This window comes from Falco cherrug, chromosome 3, assembly GCF_023634085.1.
Source record: "Falco cherrug isolate bFalChe1 chromosome 3, bFalChe1.pri, whole genome shotgun sequence".
Classification (NCBI taxonomy): domain Eukaryota; kingdom Metazoa; phylum Chordata; class Aves; order Falconiformes; family Falconidae; genus Falco; species Falco cherrug.
In genome coordinates, this window is record NC_073699.1 from 43,062,820 (window position 1) to 43,083,615 (window position 20,796).

The 20,796-nt window shown below is 42.0% G+C and overlaps 1 protein-coding gene across 2 annotated transcripts in view; it reads right to left on the reverse strand.

Annotated features, from left to right (window-relative positions):
* C3H8orf34 (chromosome 3 C8orf34 homolog) overlaps nt 1-17,040 on the reverse strand; it is a 167,680-nt gene extending 150,640 nt beyond the window's left edge. The window contains exon 1 of one of the 2 annotated variants that reach the window (XM_055706091.1): nt 16,724-17,040. In XM_055706091.1, coding sequence (XP_055562066.1) covers nt 16,724-16,921 — 198 coding nt within the window. In that variant the 5' untranslated portion in view covers nt 16,922-17,040. Of the gene's footprint in view, nt 1-15,796; nt 16,603-16,723 lie in introns of those variants that run through there. The other variant, XM_027811177.2, reaches the window with a different exon arrangement.
* Between the last annotated feature and the right edge of the window lie 3,756 nt (nt 17,041-20,796).

A 20,796-nucleotide genomic window follows, 5' to 3' on the forward strand; every position in this document is an offset into this window, starting at 1 on the left:
GGGTTTAGAATGCAACATAAGCCACGGAGAATCAAGTATGCAACACATTATGAGACACGTAACAAAACTGCTAGGGGAAGGAAATGTTAACACTGAGTGCAGAACCACCTATGGTCTACATGTCTCCAGCCACCATCCGGGGCTCCCAAACTGCTTCCTGCCGGCACTACCAGGTTCATTGTTCTGCCTGAGCCCTGAGAAGGTGCAGTCACTGCCCCTGTCTCTGTCCAAATATGCCCCAGGCCTTGTGGAAGAACCCCCCAGGCTGCCATCCAGGATTCTTCTGAAAAGTAGGCCCTTCAGTGTCAAGGTTTGAATACATACAGACCTGGCAAGGCTGCGGTGTCTGAATCCAGGAGAACACAGAGCCTACTGAAGGTGAGTAACAAGCTGCCTAACTGACTGCTGCTACAAAACAACACCTATACTTGGAAAGCAGGCACCAAGCTTACTTTCCAAAACCATGTGCTCATACTACTGTTCCTCCAGGATCCCCTTCACACATTTACTTGCTTACCTAACTTACTGAATTTGTGCTGCCTTGAAATAACACTTAAAATCCATTTGTCAGAAGTTCTCATTTGCAATACGTCTGGACAATTTCTACCACAATAGGGTATCTTTTCCTTGTTGCAGCCAGCAGATGAAAACACAATATAAAGATAGTGGAATTTTTTCAGCAGATAATTGATTTAAATATGTATAAGAAAGGATAACCTATAAAATTCCTTTTGCACATCTTGAAGTAAACCGAAGGAAAAAAAAAAAAAAAAAGACACCACTGTATTCCCTGAAAAGCGTGGAAAGACAGAAAATGGCAGGCATAAGGTGGTAGTCATATTAAGAACAGCAGCAATATCTAAGTAACATTTAGCTTTGTTTATTTAAGAAATACTGTGGTTAATTTTAATCCTGGAGGATGCAGTGTCAAAGAGTCAATCTAAACACTTGTATCAGGACATTCCTGCATTAATCAAGTTATTTCAACATCCAAACATCGATTATCTATGCTGAAACACAGCTACATCATCTCATGTGGAACTGTAACTTGAAAGTTTTTTTTTCACCCATGTTGGCTACTGAAATCACAGAGCCAAAAAAATACCTTTAACCACTACACAAATGCATTTACACAGGTGATGTTACAAATCAGAGAGAGATCTGATCACAATCAGAAGAGACAGAAGCCTCTCACCCTACTTCCATACCTTCCAGGCTCAGTGTATAGCAAAGCGTGTCACTTCCTCTGGAGCACCCTGAGGAAGAACAGATCCCCATACAACTTCTGCACAGTCACTGGAAAACTCACTTCAGACAAGACACTTGCTTCTGAGAGGCTGGATGTCTTATAATCATGCCTAGAAAAGGGTGCCCCAGAAAATGACTCTTCAGCAAAAGACAACTGATAAGCTGAAGTGAAAGAACAGTATGGATTACAGCCAGGCACATGTTTAACAAGAGATGATCCAATGCCCAATGTGTATTTCTGAACACGCCACACTACAGCTGCATGAATTCTGCAGACCCCACTTCTGCTGTAAATGTCCCTGACTGTAAGAGCACATAACTGGGTTTTGCCTTCTTCATTTTTGATTTGGGTAAATTTCATGTTTGTTTTTCAAATCTCATTTACTATGTTAAAACAAAAGTATGCTTCAAAGTAAAAAAAAAAAAAACCCAAACAAAAACCAAACAGACAAAAAAAAACCAAACCAAACAAAAAAACCACACCACAAACACTTGAAAGTTAGGTTTGTAATTGCTCATACAAACTTACTGTGGTTCACTTGTATATACATCACAGTAATCACACAGACCTTTAAAAACACTTTCTGTAATGCTCATTCAGTTTGACTTTCAACTTGGATATCACTACTTGAACAGGTTTTGTATAAAATGTAAAAATAATGCTCAAGTATTGGATCAAATGCAAAAATCATCCAGCTGGTGGGAAGCACTGAAAGCATTCCCTTTTCCCACAAGTATATATACATATATATTGTATTATTGATATACATCAGGCTCACAAAAACTTTTGATATCACAAAAAAATAGAAGAAATTAATTCAATGTTCCACTGAATGCAGGGCAAAAAGGTGCTATGATAAAGGTTTCTTGATTATTACAATGGCAACTGTATTTTAAGGACTTACAAGAATGGCGAGATCCCATTTTGTGTAATACATGGTCAATTTTCATATGCTCAAATATTAGACAAAACCACTGTATAAGTGGTCATGGAAAAAAAACATTCAAGCACCTTTGCAGTATAGCAGCTATTATTTGCAGTATCTTAAATTCAAATGCATCCAATTATTTCAAATTTGTTAAAATTGGAAAAACCCTCAAAATACCTAGGGTTTAATTACAGTGGAACACAAACAGTAATGTGACATAAGATACAGCTATATTTTTCCAGTGAGTAAATGCCTACCTATTCCCAGTCGAAAAATCTGTCCAAAGACCCTTCTGAAGGTTCTGAGAATACCCATTCAACTTAATAGTCCATATCCAGAAAGAAACACCATCACAGACATAACTGTCTATTCTCATGGTGTCTATTTCAGATTTAAAGCAGTAATCTAGCTCTACCCAAATACTAATGCTCACATTTTTATCCATCAGCAATAGACTCTTCTGACATTACTTCTGGAAAACAAAACACCAACCCAAAACTATACACCCTACTTTAGCATTCCTGTATAGTGATTTAGTTCTATGTGGATGGCTTATACTTTCGATCACTACTGATCAATGTGAAAGAGAACCATGAAAAGGAAGGATAGAATTAATGTCGTTGATATTGAAGGCATATGTTGTCCACACAGGATTTATCAGTTTGTTCTCAGCACAGTCAAGCCACAGAGAGAGCTTGTAGGAGCTTAAGAGACATCCAAACTATAATTTCCATCAAGCAATTCAGCCAAATGAGGAAGTTCAGATGAAAGTCAACTCATCACAAAACCACTACAGGTTGCTTTAACAAAACATTTCAATTCATCTGACTTAAAGGTTTAAAGGAGCTGTGTTTTACAACAATAAAAAAAGAATAAAATATTTCTACCCAGCTCCAAGTTGTACATTGCTATCAGTCCCTATCTTCCAGAAATGCTGGCTATAAATTTTACATTCTCAGACCTTACATCTGCTCATCAATGTATCATTATAAAGGAATTTAAGCAGCATATTGTGCATCCTGAGGACAAATACAAATTATATCTGAAGACTTAAGCTAAAGTATAAGTGACCCAACTACTCTTAATCAACTTTCTGGATCTTTCTTTTGTACCTCTCAGCATACTACCAGCACTTATGGCTGAAAATGAGACTCACATGTAATGCTACTGGAAAAAGCTGAAGCATGCATATAGTTTACCTTCATGATTTGTCACAGGGATTACCTATTTTTTTCCATTATAAAGTTACTTGCATGCCCAAGTCCTAACAGAATCCTCACCTAAGTAGTGTGGAAAACCTCGTTCACACTAGCTTTAAAGAGCCGTTGAAAACTGAGAACTATGTCAATACCAAGCTGGAAAACTCTCTGAAATGAGAGGCTGTTGGACACTTCTGTTTGGCGTCTGGGAGGACAAGTGAATTGGTTGCACTGGCTTAAGGCTGACACTTATCATATCATGCCCACAAATAAAGTAAGTCTGAGATAATGGGGACAGCTAAATAAGTATCAGCTTACATAAGCAGGATACGCTTTCCACTCTATAGTTATAGATTAGCTAAGTTATGTAATTGATTGCAGTATTAAAGTATTTTTTACATTATGCAAAGCATAGGTATGAAATAAGAAAAAATATTAATACTGGTTTCTGTATAACAAAAATATAAGCTAATGAATAAATATTTTTTCCAAGAGAAGAAAAAGCAAGAAAAATAGCTTTAGAAGGAGTCATAAAAAAACCTACTGAGTTCTAGTAATTACATCATATGGGTCTACTTACTAAAAACATTTTCTAGTCCCAACAAGGAAAATTCAACACATACACAAAACCAGTGTATTTCTAAAAATTGTCACTTGAACTTTGACTATCTCCTCCATGTACACTGTCACCACGGATCTAGTCAGCATGCCCTCACTAACTTACCCAAGACATAACCTGCAACATCCACAAACTGTCCTCCAGCTTAGGTTTTCAAACAAAGGACTAAAGGAGTATATTTGACAAGAAAGCTAAAGCCTTCAGTGGTTATTTCAGTAAGTACTACTGTACTAACGATCAAAAACTTCAAATGGGTAGCAATAGTAATTTTTAAGGACAGATAACTGAATTGTACCTAGAACTGTAATTAGGAATATAATTTCTCAGCAGACACTTCTACCATCAAGATTGCAATGGCTTAGGCAACTGAAATCATTTCTAGAAGCAGAGATTTGGTTAATTTTAGAGTATGTGATAGGTTTTGGGGTTCTAGAGCTATTTTTAATAACAGCCAAAGCATCACTAATCTTATTTTCTAGTGCTTTTAATTTAGAGAATGCCTGCAGATCACTGGTGTACGTTTCTGTTTGTTTCTGACACAGCAAAGTAACTTCCCAACCCTGACAGCGATTGCCCAATTAAAGCTTCCTGATGATTTGATTGTTATTAATTTAATGTTAGATGAAATCTGCCTGGTTACCAGTGAAGGCCTTCCTCTCATAAATCAGGGCCTCACCCACTGCAGCTGGGCTCCCTGTAGGAACACAATGTGCTCACATGGACTGCACTGCAGCCTTGAGACTTGTCAATGCTCTGAACTGCCACACTAAGCAGGGGAGAAGGGAGGAGAAATCAATTTTTTTGAATGTGTGGCACCAATTAATGGGATTAATAGCACTACCAGGCACTGAGGCAGCACAAAGACGAGGAAGCAGAAGGGCCATAATGAGCTCAGGGACTTGCTGGGAAAACTCCTATACCGTGTGAAGACTGCAAGAGCCAGAGGGGTTTGCAGTCTCTGTGCAGACAAACAAGACAGACAAAGGAATGGGAAACTCAAGTACAGACTAGTATGTGATAATGCAGTGGGACAGCAGTAGCAGAAGTAGGAACAGCAGCCAGATAACTGGCTACCATTTCAGTACCGTAACTACTGTCTATTTTATTTTCTCTCTTGACTTCTTAACTTTTTCTTCAGAGTTTAAGTAAATGTTAAGTGGCTCTTCATTTTGGACAACTTCATTCTTCTAATCATTTTTCTATTATCATAGGGAAACACAGAACAAAACCAACTTTCTTGCATTCTTATTTACCTTTGTTCCTTTTTCTTCCCAGCTGTCTTTTTATTTTGAGTATTCCTCCTTTACAGGATAAGAAATCAAGATTAAATCTGTTACTCTAGCAATTTAGTCTTCTCCTTGTGTATCCCTTCTTTGCTACATACTGCGAAGCCTCCAAAGAGCTCCACTATCTTACACTTTGCATTAGATTATAGGCATTATTATCTACTGACATTATCTGAACCAGGGCACACTTAGGAGAAGCTCTGAAAAGTTTCCCCCCCCCCGGGGGTCTCTACATCATGCAAAAGGATGTGTCTTAAAAAGATACTCAGTGAGTTGCAGCCTGCCATCTCTCCAAGGTTACTCCTGCAGAGTTCATCTTTAGCACAATTAGGGGTGATGTTTCATGATGGCACACTGACAGGAATTTCGGCAGCTGCTGATTTTGGTTTTGTGCTCAACTTGCATTTCTCTGGACATCTCTGCTTTGTCCTGATTATGCGGGAAGAACAAGATTCTTCAGAATGCTTAGGAAGATGAATACTCAGGTCACATTTGGTGTATTGAGCGTGTGATGCCCAACTGGCCTGGACATGTGCAGTTATTAAGATTTGTTTGAACAGGAACGTAACAACACTTACTGCTTTTATGCAAGATTTTTGTCCAGCGCACATGGGATTCTCAGGTGTGTCCCAATGCTTCAGAGCATCTATATGCATTGCATAGTGTGGGCACAGACACACACACACACACATTTCAGTCTGAAAAATGCCAGTAAACCCAGTCACATAAATTCAGCAATCTTATCCTGACTCTCTCTTTTCTTTTCCTTCAAATTAAACTAGTCTTACGCTCATGCCCCCCAATTCCAACTCTACATCTCCCAAGTCTCCAGAAGAGACAGCTTCCACCTATTTAGACTGCTAGGAAAAATTCTGCTGTCAACAATACAGCTCAGTTTTTCTGCATTAATACACCAAAATAAACATGGAACTTACCATTCACAGTTTCTTTCTTTGCGATAGACACCTGACCAGAGGAATCCTTCAGAATCATCAGTTCACCTCTCCACTCACAAATGTCAGCAGAGACACAATGCCTTTTTCAAATTGGAGTGTAATGCAATCTTGATGAAGGAGTCTGTGGCACAGCAGCCAGTGTTAACAGCAGTGCTAAGGATGACTTTAACTCCCTGGCAATTTATTGCCAAGATCAAGTACTAGAAGTAAGAGTCAGACACTGCAAAACATGCATATTTCTTTAGATAATAAGTTACATTTTCTTGTATTTGCCCCATGTTTCTCACCCTTCAGTTATACTCTCAGCAACCACAAGCACTAGAAGCTTTAAAAAAAGAAAGTACAGATCCCAGGTAACCATTTGACTGTAGGGACTGGGGGTGGGGGAATACCAAAACAAAACACACATTGGAAATATAGCATTAATCTTTGTCATCCCATCCTCTTCCATTTCCTTGCTATTCTCACTTTCATGCTCAGTGCATTCATATGGTCCATTTCCTCTTAATTTGTTAGGCCATCCTCACTAATTATTCAATTCCCTCTTCTGTTCCTTCCCAGAAGGGACAGGGCTGGGCCTCATGGCATTCTCCTGACCTATGTGGAAATGCACCTTTAAAAGCCAAGATCCCTATAAAGCTAACAAACACACAAGCTGCAGGTATACAAGGTTAAGCAGTTAGTTAGAACTCATGGGCTGGAGATCACTTATGCCCATCTAGCAGCTTGCTACTGGAGAAAAGAGCAGCTGTGCTCCTCTCCTTCCCCTCACCCTCTGGCCAACTACATTTTCTCTCCTTCGTTAATGTCTCGCTCCTCATCAGACCACATGGTGATCCACCAAGCTAAACCAACTCAACACTTTTAACTTCTTTGCAGACTTTCTTTTCTTCTATTTCATCTTCACAAACTGGGTAACTGTAGTATAAGACAACCACCAGTTCTGGAACAAGGGTCAGCAGGAACGGGCAGCCAGCAATGAAGAGGAACAGGAGCTGCAGCAACTGGCTCACAACCTGCAGTTCTGAGTACTAAACCACCAGAGTGTCTGCGGAAAAACAAGCTATGAGAGGAGGAATGATTCAATTAAAAAGGCTGCAAAACAGCTGAAAAACCCAAACTCTCATGATTCCTGCCCCAGAAAACCGCTCCTCCAGAAGCCAACAAATGAGCTTGATAAGCATATTGTTCCAGCCACTATAGAGAAATCTGGTACATGAATAGAGTGATTTTACTCATTGAATATTGCAGGGAGCTGGCAAAATGATGAGAGAGAAAGAATGCTTCATGTAAATACACAAGAAGGTAACAATTTCCACTCACCCTTTGGACAGAAATTTTCTAAGAGGTGGCTAATGTAAAACAGGCTTCTACTCACCATGGGTAAGCAAGTTCACATGCATTCTTTTGTATGGGCATTCCCGTAATTGTAACACATTTCCTTACAGTGCTATGTAAAGTTATGTTCAAAACTGAGGTGTTTCACTGGAAACTCTTATGTTTAATGCAAGTATAATACTTTAATTTTATGTGAATAGGGAAAGAAAACTGCCCAAACCAACAGAAGAGCAAAGCCAGACGGGCATCAATAACTTCAGCCTAACGACTCTGCCTGAACACTTTTGGATGGAACTAAAAATAGGTATTCAATGAATCTGGGTAGCCGAAGGAGAAATGAACACAGTGTGGCATATGGTACCTGACATAAAAGTTAAGGCCATCAAAGACGTGTCTGTTGCAAGCTTTTTAAAAGGCTATTACCCTCTATATTAGAGCAAATATGGATGTTGGGTTGTCTCGGCAAAGACATAGGCATGCATTTTCAGCGCCATGCTCTTTTCCTGTATTCTAGAATTAAACTCATGAATCCTTGCTTCTTCTACCAAACAACTGCTCTTTTCATCACCTTCAGTAATGTCTGAAGCAGCACACTGCCTTAGTCAGGAGGCCAACAGTTTCCTAATAAATCCATTTGAAAATTATTTTGCTTTCAGCTGGGTTTTAACTGTTTCTCATGGTTTCAGGCAGAGAAGCATCTTTTAACTCAGAAGATATCCCTCTCCCATATTTCACAGTTAGGAGAATAAGAAAGCGTGCATCCGTGCAAGGAGGATAATACCGAATACAGTCATTTTTATTTAGATATTACATTATGGCATTTGGGTAGTCTGTTCAAGAGTTGGTGAGCATAAAAAAGCACTTCTTTGAAGTCCAGAGGTAACAAACCATCTCCATTACCCTCACTCATACAAAAGTACATATGCTTTCCAAACAAATAAAATATCACAAGACAAAAAAAAAAAAACCAAAAAAACCCACAACACAAAAAAACCCAACCACCAAACAAATCACTAGGCAAATGAAAATTATAAATTATCACTCTCCACCTCTTAATTTAAATACACAAGGCATAAAATGCAAAGTACCAAGTGGGAAGAAAAGACATTGAACAAAGGGAAAGGGTATTGATTAGACCTTCAAAATTAAAAGGTGAACTGTAAAAGAACATGATATTAAAATGCTCTTAAATATCAGGTTTCTAACGCTATTTTTTAATGCTTCCATTTACATAGTAACACTTTTTAAAGCAGCAAGCACTAATAACAGGTGTCTTTCTAGCTGTGTCTTTTTAGTGAAGGCCAAGATAAAGCATCTAAAAAACCCACTTGCTCCAGGACAGTAAAGCAGCACATCACACATGGCAGAAATGCCAGTTCAGGTACTAGCTGCCCTTTTCCCTCTCAGAAGCTCCAAAACTAGAAGGCTGAGACTTCTGCGAAGTCTGGGGTACAGATAGCATCTAGCCCACTTGGAAAAGCATAAATCAGTAACAGCAAAGAACATGTTAGAAAAAATTAAAGACTAAGTTAAAGCCATTAACTTTTTTAAATTTAATATTTGACATTTATTTTTGTCCTTTGTACCAAAAGACTGAACTAATCAAAAGAAACAAAACAGTTGCAGAGCTTACTTCAAGTTTAATTAACAGCATGCATTAAGTATCACCCAAAACTTGGAAGAGACTTCATAATGTGATAAAACACAAAGAAAAAAAGAGCAGTAGTAATTGGCTTATTTTGATCCAGACTGATTCATTACTACAGGGGTCGCCAGACAAAAATTAAAAATCATCACTGTCCCAGTGCACGTCCTAGAGGAAAGACATTAGACTCATAGTGTTTTATTTTCTTTTATATTAAACAAACATCTGCTAGCTCTAGACCTTAGCATTGAGCAGCCAGGCTTTGCTGGTACATGATGGTAAGAGCAACTCAATTCAGAACTACCTCTCATATTCTCAATTATTTTTTATGGCAAGCTAGTTATGCCTTCTGCTCCCCCTATTAAGAAGCAAAGTAATTGTCATTTTGAGAGTTTAAAAGCATTAAAAGTTAATGTAACAAAAGGAAGTTGTTATGATTCTTCCATTTTTTTATTCCCTATTTTAGATACAATTCTTCAAATTTGATTATTACTATTAGACAAAGGATATAACTTTGATTTTTATTTCTTTGTCTTGTGCCAAGAAGGAATTTTTTTTAAAAAAGCAATTAGGAAAGCCCACATTTCCCTTTCAGACATGTAATATTTTTGCCACTGTGGAAACAAGGTTTATGTGATTATCATCTGTGTCTGACCACACAAATGCATACCTGTACCTGTAATATCTTTCACTTTCTCTTTCCAATATCTTTTTAAACCTTCAACTAATTTCAGAAACATTCCCAGAGGAGTAGACATCACAAAAATGCAAGTTCTTTCAAATGTTGAGAGACTAACTAGTCAGGTAGCAAGACCAAAACACGCGATTTTCTTCATTCAGAAACAATCTATTTTCTTAAACCCAGATTCCACAGGGAAGAATAATAATGAATGCCTCATCTACAAGGCAAATTTCTGACAACTTTTGCATCTTGTTGGTCACCAGAAAATCCAAGCAAAAAGCATAAAGCCATTGCTCATGGAACTGTTTGTTAATGGAAAGAGTCTGTCTATAGTTTAAATTAGGGTTTTTCACTTGTTTTGCCTTAAAGACAACTTTACCAAGGCAACTATCAGTATGCACAGTGAATTCTCTGAAAAGCAAAGGACAGCTCTGCACCATTTTTTCCCATTTGACTTTCATCCCCCGTAAGCAGGTCTTTTACTTTGGTGCACATCAAGGCTACCATTAAGTCCTGCTGTAGCAGACAACAAAAAAATTTAGAACTTACACTGTGGCATTTCTAGATCACTGCTGGTTTCCTTTGAAAAACAGCTAATATTGGTTCCTCTGAAAGAGGGACTACCAGGCTGAAACAATGTCGCTGGGTAATCAGTTAGTACCTAAAATGATTCTTGCAATGTCTAAGTACTGAAAAACCTGGGTCTTCTAAAGGCTCCATCTAGCTGCCTGAAATTAAATGCTTCTCTATGTAAATTCACATCATCCACAATACAGTCCCTTTCATGCTAGCAATAGAATCTAACCAATTAAGCATAATACCAAAATAAAATAAAAGATATGAGCAAGCTCAAAAGAAAACAATGCTCTTTGAGAGCATCCCTATCACTCACATTGCAGATATTGCAGCTTAAAACATAATTTGATACTGTGAAGAATCTTAAAGTGGTAAATGAGACGCTCAAATTCACTGTGTCTACATTTGTATATTTAAGAATTGAGGGCAAACATTCCTTCAGAAGACAGCGCAAACTCAAAAATTCATTCCCCAACATTGCCTAATTCAGTCACAAGGTACACCATAAATACTGTTAGTGACAAAACAGGTGCATTGGGATGTGTTAAATTTTAAGTCAGAAGCATAGGTATTTTATTTAAATTAAATATTGGAAGCCAGTGCATGATATATACCAGTAATGCCATCTCATTTAGGAAAAAAAACCACCGTAAATTAAAAAAAAAAAAAAAAATTAGTTCCGTATTACATTTGCTTCAGGAATTTTGTCTGTTAAAAGAAAACAGCGTAAGTGTGGTAACATGAACACACCCTTTATGTTATTCAAAATAAAAATTATAGTTCTAAACCTACATTACTGCAAGAAAAAATCTTAGGTAACCAGGGGTTTGCTATGCTTAGTTTGAGAAGAGTTATTTTGGCTTTTGATAACTCAAAGAAATTACAACCTTCTAGTTTGAATAACAACAATGTACCTGCCGGATGATTTTTAGCTGCAGTTCTATAAATAAGAACATTGCAAAACACTATATTTATCTCAGAGCTCTTGAAGATTTATTGCAGTCTGTTCTTCAGAGTGCTGATCCAGCTTTCAAATTCACAGAAACTGTCAGGTTGCCCAAATGAGAACACAACTAGATGCTGAAAAAATAGTCATACAGAAGTCTAGATGTATGAATACTCACAAGCAGCAGGATTATTCACTGAAATTATTAGCACACAAAAAGAATTTGTTGGATTGGATGCTTGAACGCAAAGTGGGTCAATACTTCACTCAGACAGAAATGAGTGGGTGCTCATTCTGAATACTCTGTCCCAGCCAATTTTAGGCACGCACCTCCTGTTCACATTTTAGAAAGATTGAAAAAAAACAACAGTGAAGCTTCATCACAGAAATAATTCATTAGAGTTCTTGTTGCATTCCAAGTTAAATGTAAAAAAAAAAAAACCAACTAAAAAAACCCCAGGTAGTGCTATGCTACATGTTACCACAAAAATCCCAGAAGAGAGGTGTTTCTAAAGGGCATTTCTCAAATCTAAACTAGGTGTCTACCCACAGTATTTTCAGGTGCTAATAATCTCTTACAGAGATATCTCCACTTTCAAAAGCAAAAGAAAAAAAAAATAAAACCACAAAGACACAAAACCTACACAGAACGAGATAAGCCAGCTCATTAAACCTGATGGAATTTAAAGGGTTAATTTAAGGCCTTACCTTCAGCACTAACAACATCTGCATATCCTGGGGCATTTAGAAGTTGACCTATAGGTTCACAGGAATTTTACCTGCAAAAACCTTAGGGACCTGTAAGATGAAATGGCAAAGAAGTAACAGTATTGAAAAAGCACGATTTGAGGACCTACATTCAAGGGGGAAATGAGGCTAAAGTATCAAAATGGTTTTGCAATCTGGCTTAAATCTCAAAATTGACACAATCTCAGATGAACACACTAATTCCCACCCACCTTCCTTCCCACTTCTAAGATATAAATAAGAACTTAACTGGTAAAAATGTTTGGAATCAAGTGAATCTGCATGTTACCATTCATAGCTTAGTGGATAGGACTTCCTACTATCCATTAACAGGTATTGGTAGTCAGTAGAAGACTGATGCCTGCTGAGTCAGCCTAAACTCATTAATTCTTTCTCCAGAAGGTTACTCCTACTTTTCTTTACAGAGATGGAAACAACTTTTTAACCAAGGGAGGGCCCTGCAGTCTTCCTGGATCTTACATGTCAGCACTTCTCTTGAACACTTCTCTTTTAGACAAATTAGAAAGACAATTCACCTATCAAACACCAGAAAACTTCAGCAAAGAAAACTGAACTCGTATGCATATGCAGCACATGCTAAAGGTAAAAATAAAAAAAAACAAAAAAAAAACCCAAAAAACCCCCACCCAAAAAACATACACACAAAAAAACCCCAAAAAACAACCACGAAGAAAAGAAAGATGAAGTCCAAAAGACCAGATGTTTTTAAGTAGATACTGCTGGTTAATGAAGTATGAAAGGCCCTAACCACTGTACAAGGTGTCCACAAATCCACGACAGAACAAAGAAAAGAGACACTACCATGATAACTGCAAGCAACTGAACAGAGTGACCAACTAGTAACTAACAGCATCTTCTGCTCATGACTGTAATGCAGGGGAATTGTACTTCATCATCAGGAAACCAACAACTGTCCCAGCCATCAGGTAACTATGCCTGTGTCATTGTCTAAGAGCTGCGGTGTAAAATCCTCCTGATCACTGATCATTCATTGTGTACACAATATAACATGTTTATGCACCACCATCCTTGCCTTCATCTCAGAAAGCCTGCATGTCCTCTCTCAGCTTTCTTCTTTCTTGTCACTGCCCTCAATTACCCAATATTACTTTATGCACTCCCTAAAATGTTGGCTTGAAGCATATATTGAGCAATTACAATCACAACCTGCTCAGCAAGTAACACTGCAGAAAACTGAATCCAAGTCCGCTCTGTTCTGACTTGGTATCAGAAGATTAGTACTCACTGCAAAAAAAGATGGCTGTCATCCATGACAAGCAGTGATTAATTAGCATCCAAACCAAAAGCGGTATAAGAAAATGCTAGCTGTTCCTCAATGAAAGAGGAAGCACAGGTATCTCCATGTGTCAAGACTTTCAGAGAGATAAAAACCTGATCTGTTAGTGAATATATCTGATAGTGAACACACAGTATTCTTGACACACCACAATGCATATATAACAGGAATACCAGTATAGAGCATAAGCTTCGCCCAATGCATAGTCTTTGATCAACTCCCATCAACTTCAAATACATACCCTCCCCTTACTAAGGGCTACAAGATCAAGCTCAGGTTGTAGATCTTCAAAAACTGTTGAGAGCAAAAAATACATCACCAAAATTAACTATACAAGTAGATTTTAAATGGCTAATCAGGAAGTGGAGGAAACAAGAATGACAATCCACTTCCTCCCAGTGTTATGGATCAAAATTACATTAAGCAGCTACATGAATGTTACAGCCCTGTATCTTAAATCCACTCCGTAGTATTCAGGTCTAAGTGGATTTCACATAAAAATCTCTTCCTGGTACACAGGAGTCCACTAACAACCTGTAGACAGCTTACAAGGTTATGCAAAGAGCTTTCCACAGATCGTTTCTACCACAAAATTCCTACATTATAGTGATTAGCGAAATACGTAATGATATATGAAACGCTGTAACAAATACAACTTCTTCATTTTTTCCTCCACTATTGACAACTAAAGCATCCCACTATTTAAACTGAGATGAGCATCTTACACTACTGAGAAACTAGGTTAAAACACAGTGACTCAGAACAGTGATGTCAAGTAATTTGTTTGAATTTTAATGTGTAAAACAATGGGTTAAGAAAATTTAGCAGAAAATGACATCTGTCAAGGACCTAACTCCTCAACAACCCCAAGGCACTTAATTCCCACTAAGATACACAGGAGTCAGTTACATATACAGCCCTAGCAACTGTGCTGATTGAATAGCCTTTTATTCAGAAATTGACCCACACAAATATTTCAGTTTCTCTGAATTCTAGAACTAGAAAAATCACCTGCTGTTCCCTAGTACCCAGTTGCTGTTCTATCAAATGGGGCTTCATTTATTACGGAATAAAAATATCTAACAACCCTGACACTGAGCCAACATAATCTGTCAGAACAGCATCAGCCCATGCAAAATATAAAAACTGACCTATAGCAAACAGTTTTACCACAAAAATTGAACCTTTCTCATGATGGTTGGCAAATGCTACCCAAAACATACAGTGAAAACAAAGCATCCACCACACCTGAATCGAAGAGATTCCTTACGTAGTAAGCTTGACTGAGAACAAGTTAAACACTGGAAAAGGCAGGCTTGTGTCTTGGGGTAATACTGCCAGAAGTGTAATGTATGTGCATTTAGATATAAAAACTGCATGAGAAACAGGATGGTAAAATGGTAATAATCACAACTGCTCTAGTGCCCTCTTAAATTCTAAGTATTCATAGCTTCTGCACAGAAATAGTAAGATAACTGTATCCGTGCATCTACAAATCCAAGTGCCTCTTTGGAAGACCAGGGAAAATCTACAGCAAAAATACGGTTCCCAAGCGTTGCGACTGCAGATAAAAATTTCAGAAAACATCATCGACACAGACTTTTCGCAGGACGGATTTCTTCCCGAGCGCCCGGTCCAGAGGGCGGGTTTCCCGGTGGGGAGGCACCCCCTCTCGCTCCCCGCTGGCCGGGCACGGAAGGACAGCGCCTCGGGTCTCGCCCCCACCCCTCGCGGTTCGCTGCTCAGCGCTGCCGCCCTGGAGGCCGGGGGGGCTGGGAGCGCCGCCCCCGCCTCACGGCGCGCACAGGGTGAGCCGGGCCGCGGCTCCCCGCGGCCCGACGGCAGGGGCCGGGCCGCCGTCCCACCGCCGTGCGGCTCCGCGGCCGCTGAGGGGAGGCGAGGCGGGGCGGGGCGGACCGCGCCGCGGGGGCGCCTGGCGCTCCCGGGGCGGAGGGTGGCAGGGCGAGGGGCACCACCATCGCGACCCGCGCGGGCGCGTGTGAAGCGGGGGGCGGCGCGTCCGTGGCGGGGCGCAGCAGCGGGGCGCGCCCGCGGGACAGCCGGGGAGAGGGGCTGCGCCGAGCCCCGGCACTCGGGGGGGCACACGCCCGCTGCGGGCGCGGCAGGGCAGGGGGTGCCGGCGCTGCCCTCCCCTCCCCGGCCGGGCAGAGGCCGAAGCGGCGCCTCAAACTCGTCCTCGCCCCTGCGATCACCTGTGCGGCGTGGGGAGCCGCAGCCATCGCGGGGGCACCCCTACCCCCACCCCCACTCGCCGCGGAGGAGCCGGGCGGCGAGAGCGCACCTTACCTCGAAGAGGGGACCGATCTTATTCTTCTCCAGGTAGGCTTGGATCCTGGTCTGCTGGTGAGACGCCATGAAGAGCTCCGGAGGCGGGGGCTGGAGCTCCTCTCCCCCGGCGGCGGCTGCAGTCCCTCCGGCTGCTCGCGGCGCACTCCCCCGCCGCCCACGGGCTGCCACAGCGGGAGCGGGGGAAAGCGCTGCGAAGGGGCGGCAGCCCGAAGTCCCGGGGACGGAGCTAACTCAGGTAACCGGGGGGGGGGTGGGGGGGGTGGGTAAAGCCGGGTGCCAGTCGCCCGCTGAACTGGGCGCGGGGCGGCGGCGGGCTGCCTGCCCTCGGGGAGCAGCCGGAGCGGAGCACGGCGCAGGGCGCACAGCTGCAAAGGCGGCCCCCGGGCCCCGCCGCTCCGCGCGCCCTGCCCGCCTGCCCGCCGGTGCGCGCGCGCCAGGCAGCGCCTTGGTTACGGGAGCAGCCGCGGCTCGAGCTGCCGCCCTCACGACAGCGCCGCTCCCGAAGCCAATGGCCCGGGGCTCCCGGCAGCGCCGCGGCCGGCGGCGCCCGGGCTCCGGCGCACGAGAGGCGGGAGCGCGGGAAGGGGGAGGAGAGCGGGTGGGAGGCGGGGGCTGCGCTGCCTCCTTCCCCCTGCCGCCGCTCCCCTGCCCTCCCGCGGGTGGGCTTCTCCCCCGGCGGAGCCCGGCTCCCGCTCCCCGGAGGCGCCGCCTGCGCGGTCCCGGGCTGGGAGCCCCTCGGGCGGGGCGAGCGCCGCGGCCCGCGGGCGTGAGGGGCCTGGCCGGCCCTCGGAAACTTCGGCAGGTGGAGGGTCGCGGGGGAGTGAAACGAGTCGCTCGGCCAGCGTGCAGTGGGGGTGCAGGGTCTACGGCCAGCGCTTTTCCTTAATTATTGTTTTAAATTATTTTACAATCTTAAAATGCTACCTTTCTTATGATGCAGCTAAAATTCCCAATTGGCGACCCCGAGCATCTTGGCATGGTAATTTGAGTAGCCACGTATGTGCATCCTGGTCGCAGGTTGTGTTGAGTTCCCTCAAGCAGCCAAGGGCTCCCCTCCAAAAGCCAGCTGAGAAATGAGAAATTTCCAGTTGGCTTTAGGGAGTAGCAAGTTAACTGCTGCATCAAAGAAGTGGTATTTATTCTTTCTCCACTTCAAGTAATTAGTTGCCTGCCTTTTCTGGAAGCAGGGTCACAGCCAGCTTTTCCTTCTCTCTCTTTAGAGAAAAACAAACAAAAACATGCTTCTTGGGATTTGATGTTTCTTTTCTTCTGCAACAATTGATTCTGCTGTACCAGCATTCACCTGTTAAAAAAAAAACAACAAACAAACAGTGAAAAAGACATCTCTTATTTTTTTCACAAGAATGTTTTAAAAGCACAAAACAGCATTGAAGAATATCAGGAACACTCAGCACATCTGCTGAATCAGGCTGCCTGCTCCCAATCAAGCAGTGTTCTGCAAGTGCAAGAGTACAAGCTGCTCCTGATTCAGAAACCCTTAAAGAAAAGGATTCATTTTATCAGGAGTCAAAAGATCGGGAGTTCTGCTCACATGGCCATTGGCTGTTGTGTGACTTCAAAGTCCTCCTTACTGACCTAAAACTCATGCCTATACTTAGGAGGAGGTTGGGTGTAAGTGTATGATAAAGGGAGTTTGCAGCACACCCTATAGCATAAGCAGTGGCTTGTAGAATTCTTTAATGGATTGCTGGAACATGCTCAGTTTCGCTGCACATCCCAGTCTTGGTGTGGCAGAGTTTTTATTTTCTGTAGTAGCCACTAAAAAAAACCCCAGCTTTTTCCTTACTCTGATTCTGAGTGTGTTGGTAGTCTTCTAAAATTCATGTCAGCTCAGAGTGTTAGCATATTATCTCCAGCAAAGTACATCTGCTTTGCCCGGTACCACTTAATATGGTGCTAAGCTAGTTTAATCAGCCTAATTAGGATCATGAAATCATAAGGGTAATTGCCAGTGATGCAGGTTCTCCACAGTGGCTGTAACGATTCCCATCAAATGAGGATGTTTGTAAATTGCATAAATCTTACCAGAACCCGGATTGCTCCAAAAGGTGAAAGTCTTTAGCTTTGCTAAATGGTGCTTCCCTCCCATGATCCAAAAATGATAACACGTTTCTATAGCCCTACGCAGCCTGACCTTTGAAAGCAGCAGTACTTCCAGGCCTGCTGGGACCTGACCACACCAGAACTATCACTGCTGTCTGTACCAATAAGAGGACCGAAGAAAACAAGACTTTCAGCCATACAAATAGAAAAGAACCTATTCAAGGAGGCTTTAAAGCAGGGGTCCTCATACTACAGCCCGTGGGCTGGATACACCCCCCCAGGGTCCTCAGTCCAGCCCCCGGTATTTACAGAAACACACATACACACACGCCGGGGGCTGGGGGGGGGAAACCAAGCAGCCGCAGATGACTGCCTGCCGCTGCATCCGCGCGCCGGTCCCCTGGTTAAAAAGTTTGAGGACCCCTGTTTTAAAGATAGCATAACTGTCTATAATTGCATATTGTACAATTAGTTAAATCCTAAGATCTCACTGTGAAAACCTCAGAGTTTTGGGGTTTGGTTGCAGGGTGGTGTTTTTTCTCCCACAGAATCACAGCGTGATTGAGATTGGAAGGGACTGGACCCACACCCTTGCTACGGCAGGGTCACCTTGAGCTGGTTACCCAGCACTACTTCCAGATGTCTTCTGAGTATCTCTAAGGATGCAGGATCTTGCTGGTATCTGTTGTCTTTCTTGCTCCTATTTCCCTAGACCAGGGGTCCTCAAACTTTTTAACCAGGGGACCGGCGCGCAGATGCAGTGGCAAGTGGCAGGCAGTCATCTGCGGCTGCTTGGTTCCCCCCCCCCAACCCCGGCGGGGGGGGGACAGGGGGGGTCTGTAAATACCGGGGGCCGGATTGAGGACCCTGGGGGGCCGTATCTGGCCCGCGGGCCGTAGTTTGAGGACCCCTGCACTAGACCTTCTTTTCCGTCTCTTAATTCTCACCCAGACATATAACCTAGACTTTCCAGTTGGCTTGGGAGCCACACTAGCAGTCCTACTGTGGCTGGGAAAGCTTCCAACGCCAAATGCAGAATTAGCTTTCTAAACAGACACATCTTGTAATCCCACAGCTCCCATAATACTTAACTGACAGGTTATCCCTTGATATGGATTAGGCACTTTAGGGAGACATGAATGCAGACAGTTCCTGACTAAGAGCTTCATGTTACTATTTCCTAGTTGAAGGTCTCCAGCAGCTCCCTGACAGAGAGCTTGCTCTCAGTGCTGAAGTGTGGGAGTGCAGGTGTCTCCTGCAGAGAGCATAGGCTCAGTGACATGGTAAAGTAGGAACAGGAACTTCACTGTTAGCACTTTTTCCTCTTTTTTGTCCAAGAAGGCATAAAAACAAGCCACACTAAGATAGCAATCAAGAAATCATGTGATTTGCAAATAAGCACAGAGAGCTGGGTGTGTCCTTTCTGTCCTCTCAAGATGTTAGGGGAAAAACATTTTTTTTAAATTTATTAAGATTTTTAAGTTCGTTTTTAAAATTGGTATTAATACAGGTCTCTTAAAATGAACTTTCATTTTAATACCAAAGCATCAGAGATATTTTAAAAAATCTCTTGGATTAAAATAACAGTATATAGCATATACATCTGTGTAACACTCAGGACTGAACAAGAACAGAAATGACTGCAAGAATTTGTGCACAGGCATCAAAAAATGAAAGGTGTCCCAGTTTCAAAATATTATGCGCCATACAAAGTAAAAAATGTAAGATTCAAAAAAAAAAAAAGACAGGGAGGGGGACGAAAGAACAGAGCTAACTGTAAGATGCTTGTGACCACACTGTATTATTCAGTTCTTATCCTGTGTCCACAATTCTAGATACCTGAGCTCCGTGCTTCTTGCCATCGTATGTTAGCGGTTTTCTCCTCCTTCACTCTTCTCACCAAGAGAAGAGCGCGCATGTTTTGGTAGGTTGTTTCTGGTTTGACTTAGTTCAAGGACTTCACTGGAGTAGGGGCCTATTAAGTAATTCCATAGGATTCTACATCATTTCAGTTCTGTCACCCATTTTTCAGGAATAAGGTTGCTGCAGCTCTAACGCTGAGCACCGAATTTTCAGTTATGGGCACCTGCAGTACCCATTCATCATTGCTGGAGTTAAGTTACCCAGGCTTCACATGCAAAGAAGGTGTTCTTCAGGAGTCAGAGCTGCCACTGCCTAGCAGGAAAGGAAACTGATGACTTGGCAGGCTGTAAAGGTACTCTGTGGGTCACAAGTATCCAGTGCCAAGTCAACAGTTTTTTCCCTGCTGGCCAGAATTTGATCCATATGCTCTGTAGGAAGTTTGTTTTTTGTGATGGCATCTGGAGTGCAAAAGAGACATTCATATCTAAGAGAAATCTATTGTGGCAATATATGAATTTATTACAGATCTGTACATGGCTTTCTAGCTTCCATTAAGTGCTTTATGTTTCAGCTATCAAAAATCATCATCAAATCCTCAATAACCCTTTCAAAAAACAATTAGGGGAAAAAGAGAACAACTAGCAGGCATGTTAAGAGGTGGTATTCATCAAAACCTGGCAATATTTTCTTTATAAAGCTTTCAATTTTGTCAGTATTTCCTTTAATGTAATAACTTTATAACAAAGAATTCCCCTGCCATTACTGTGGTTGTTTCTATTGAGTTTGATAGTCTATGCAAAGTCATCATTACTTGAAGAGGTAAGAGAGCCATTACTCAACAGCTGACTAAACGCTATTCTTGGAGTATGCTTGTACTTTTAAAAAAATGCAACTGAGCTTACCTTCAGGGCAATAAAATCCCTGAGTTCCTGCACTTTATAAATGAGGTATTATTTTTTATTGCTAAAGCATAGCCTTGGAACTTTACAAACCCCTGTTTTAAAATTTTCTAAAACGGCATACAGACACACACACACACAGGCTGAACATTGCAGTGCTTCAAGCTGTTT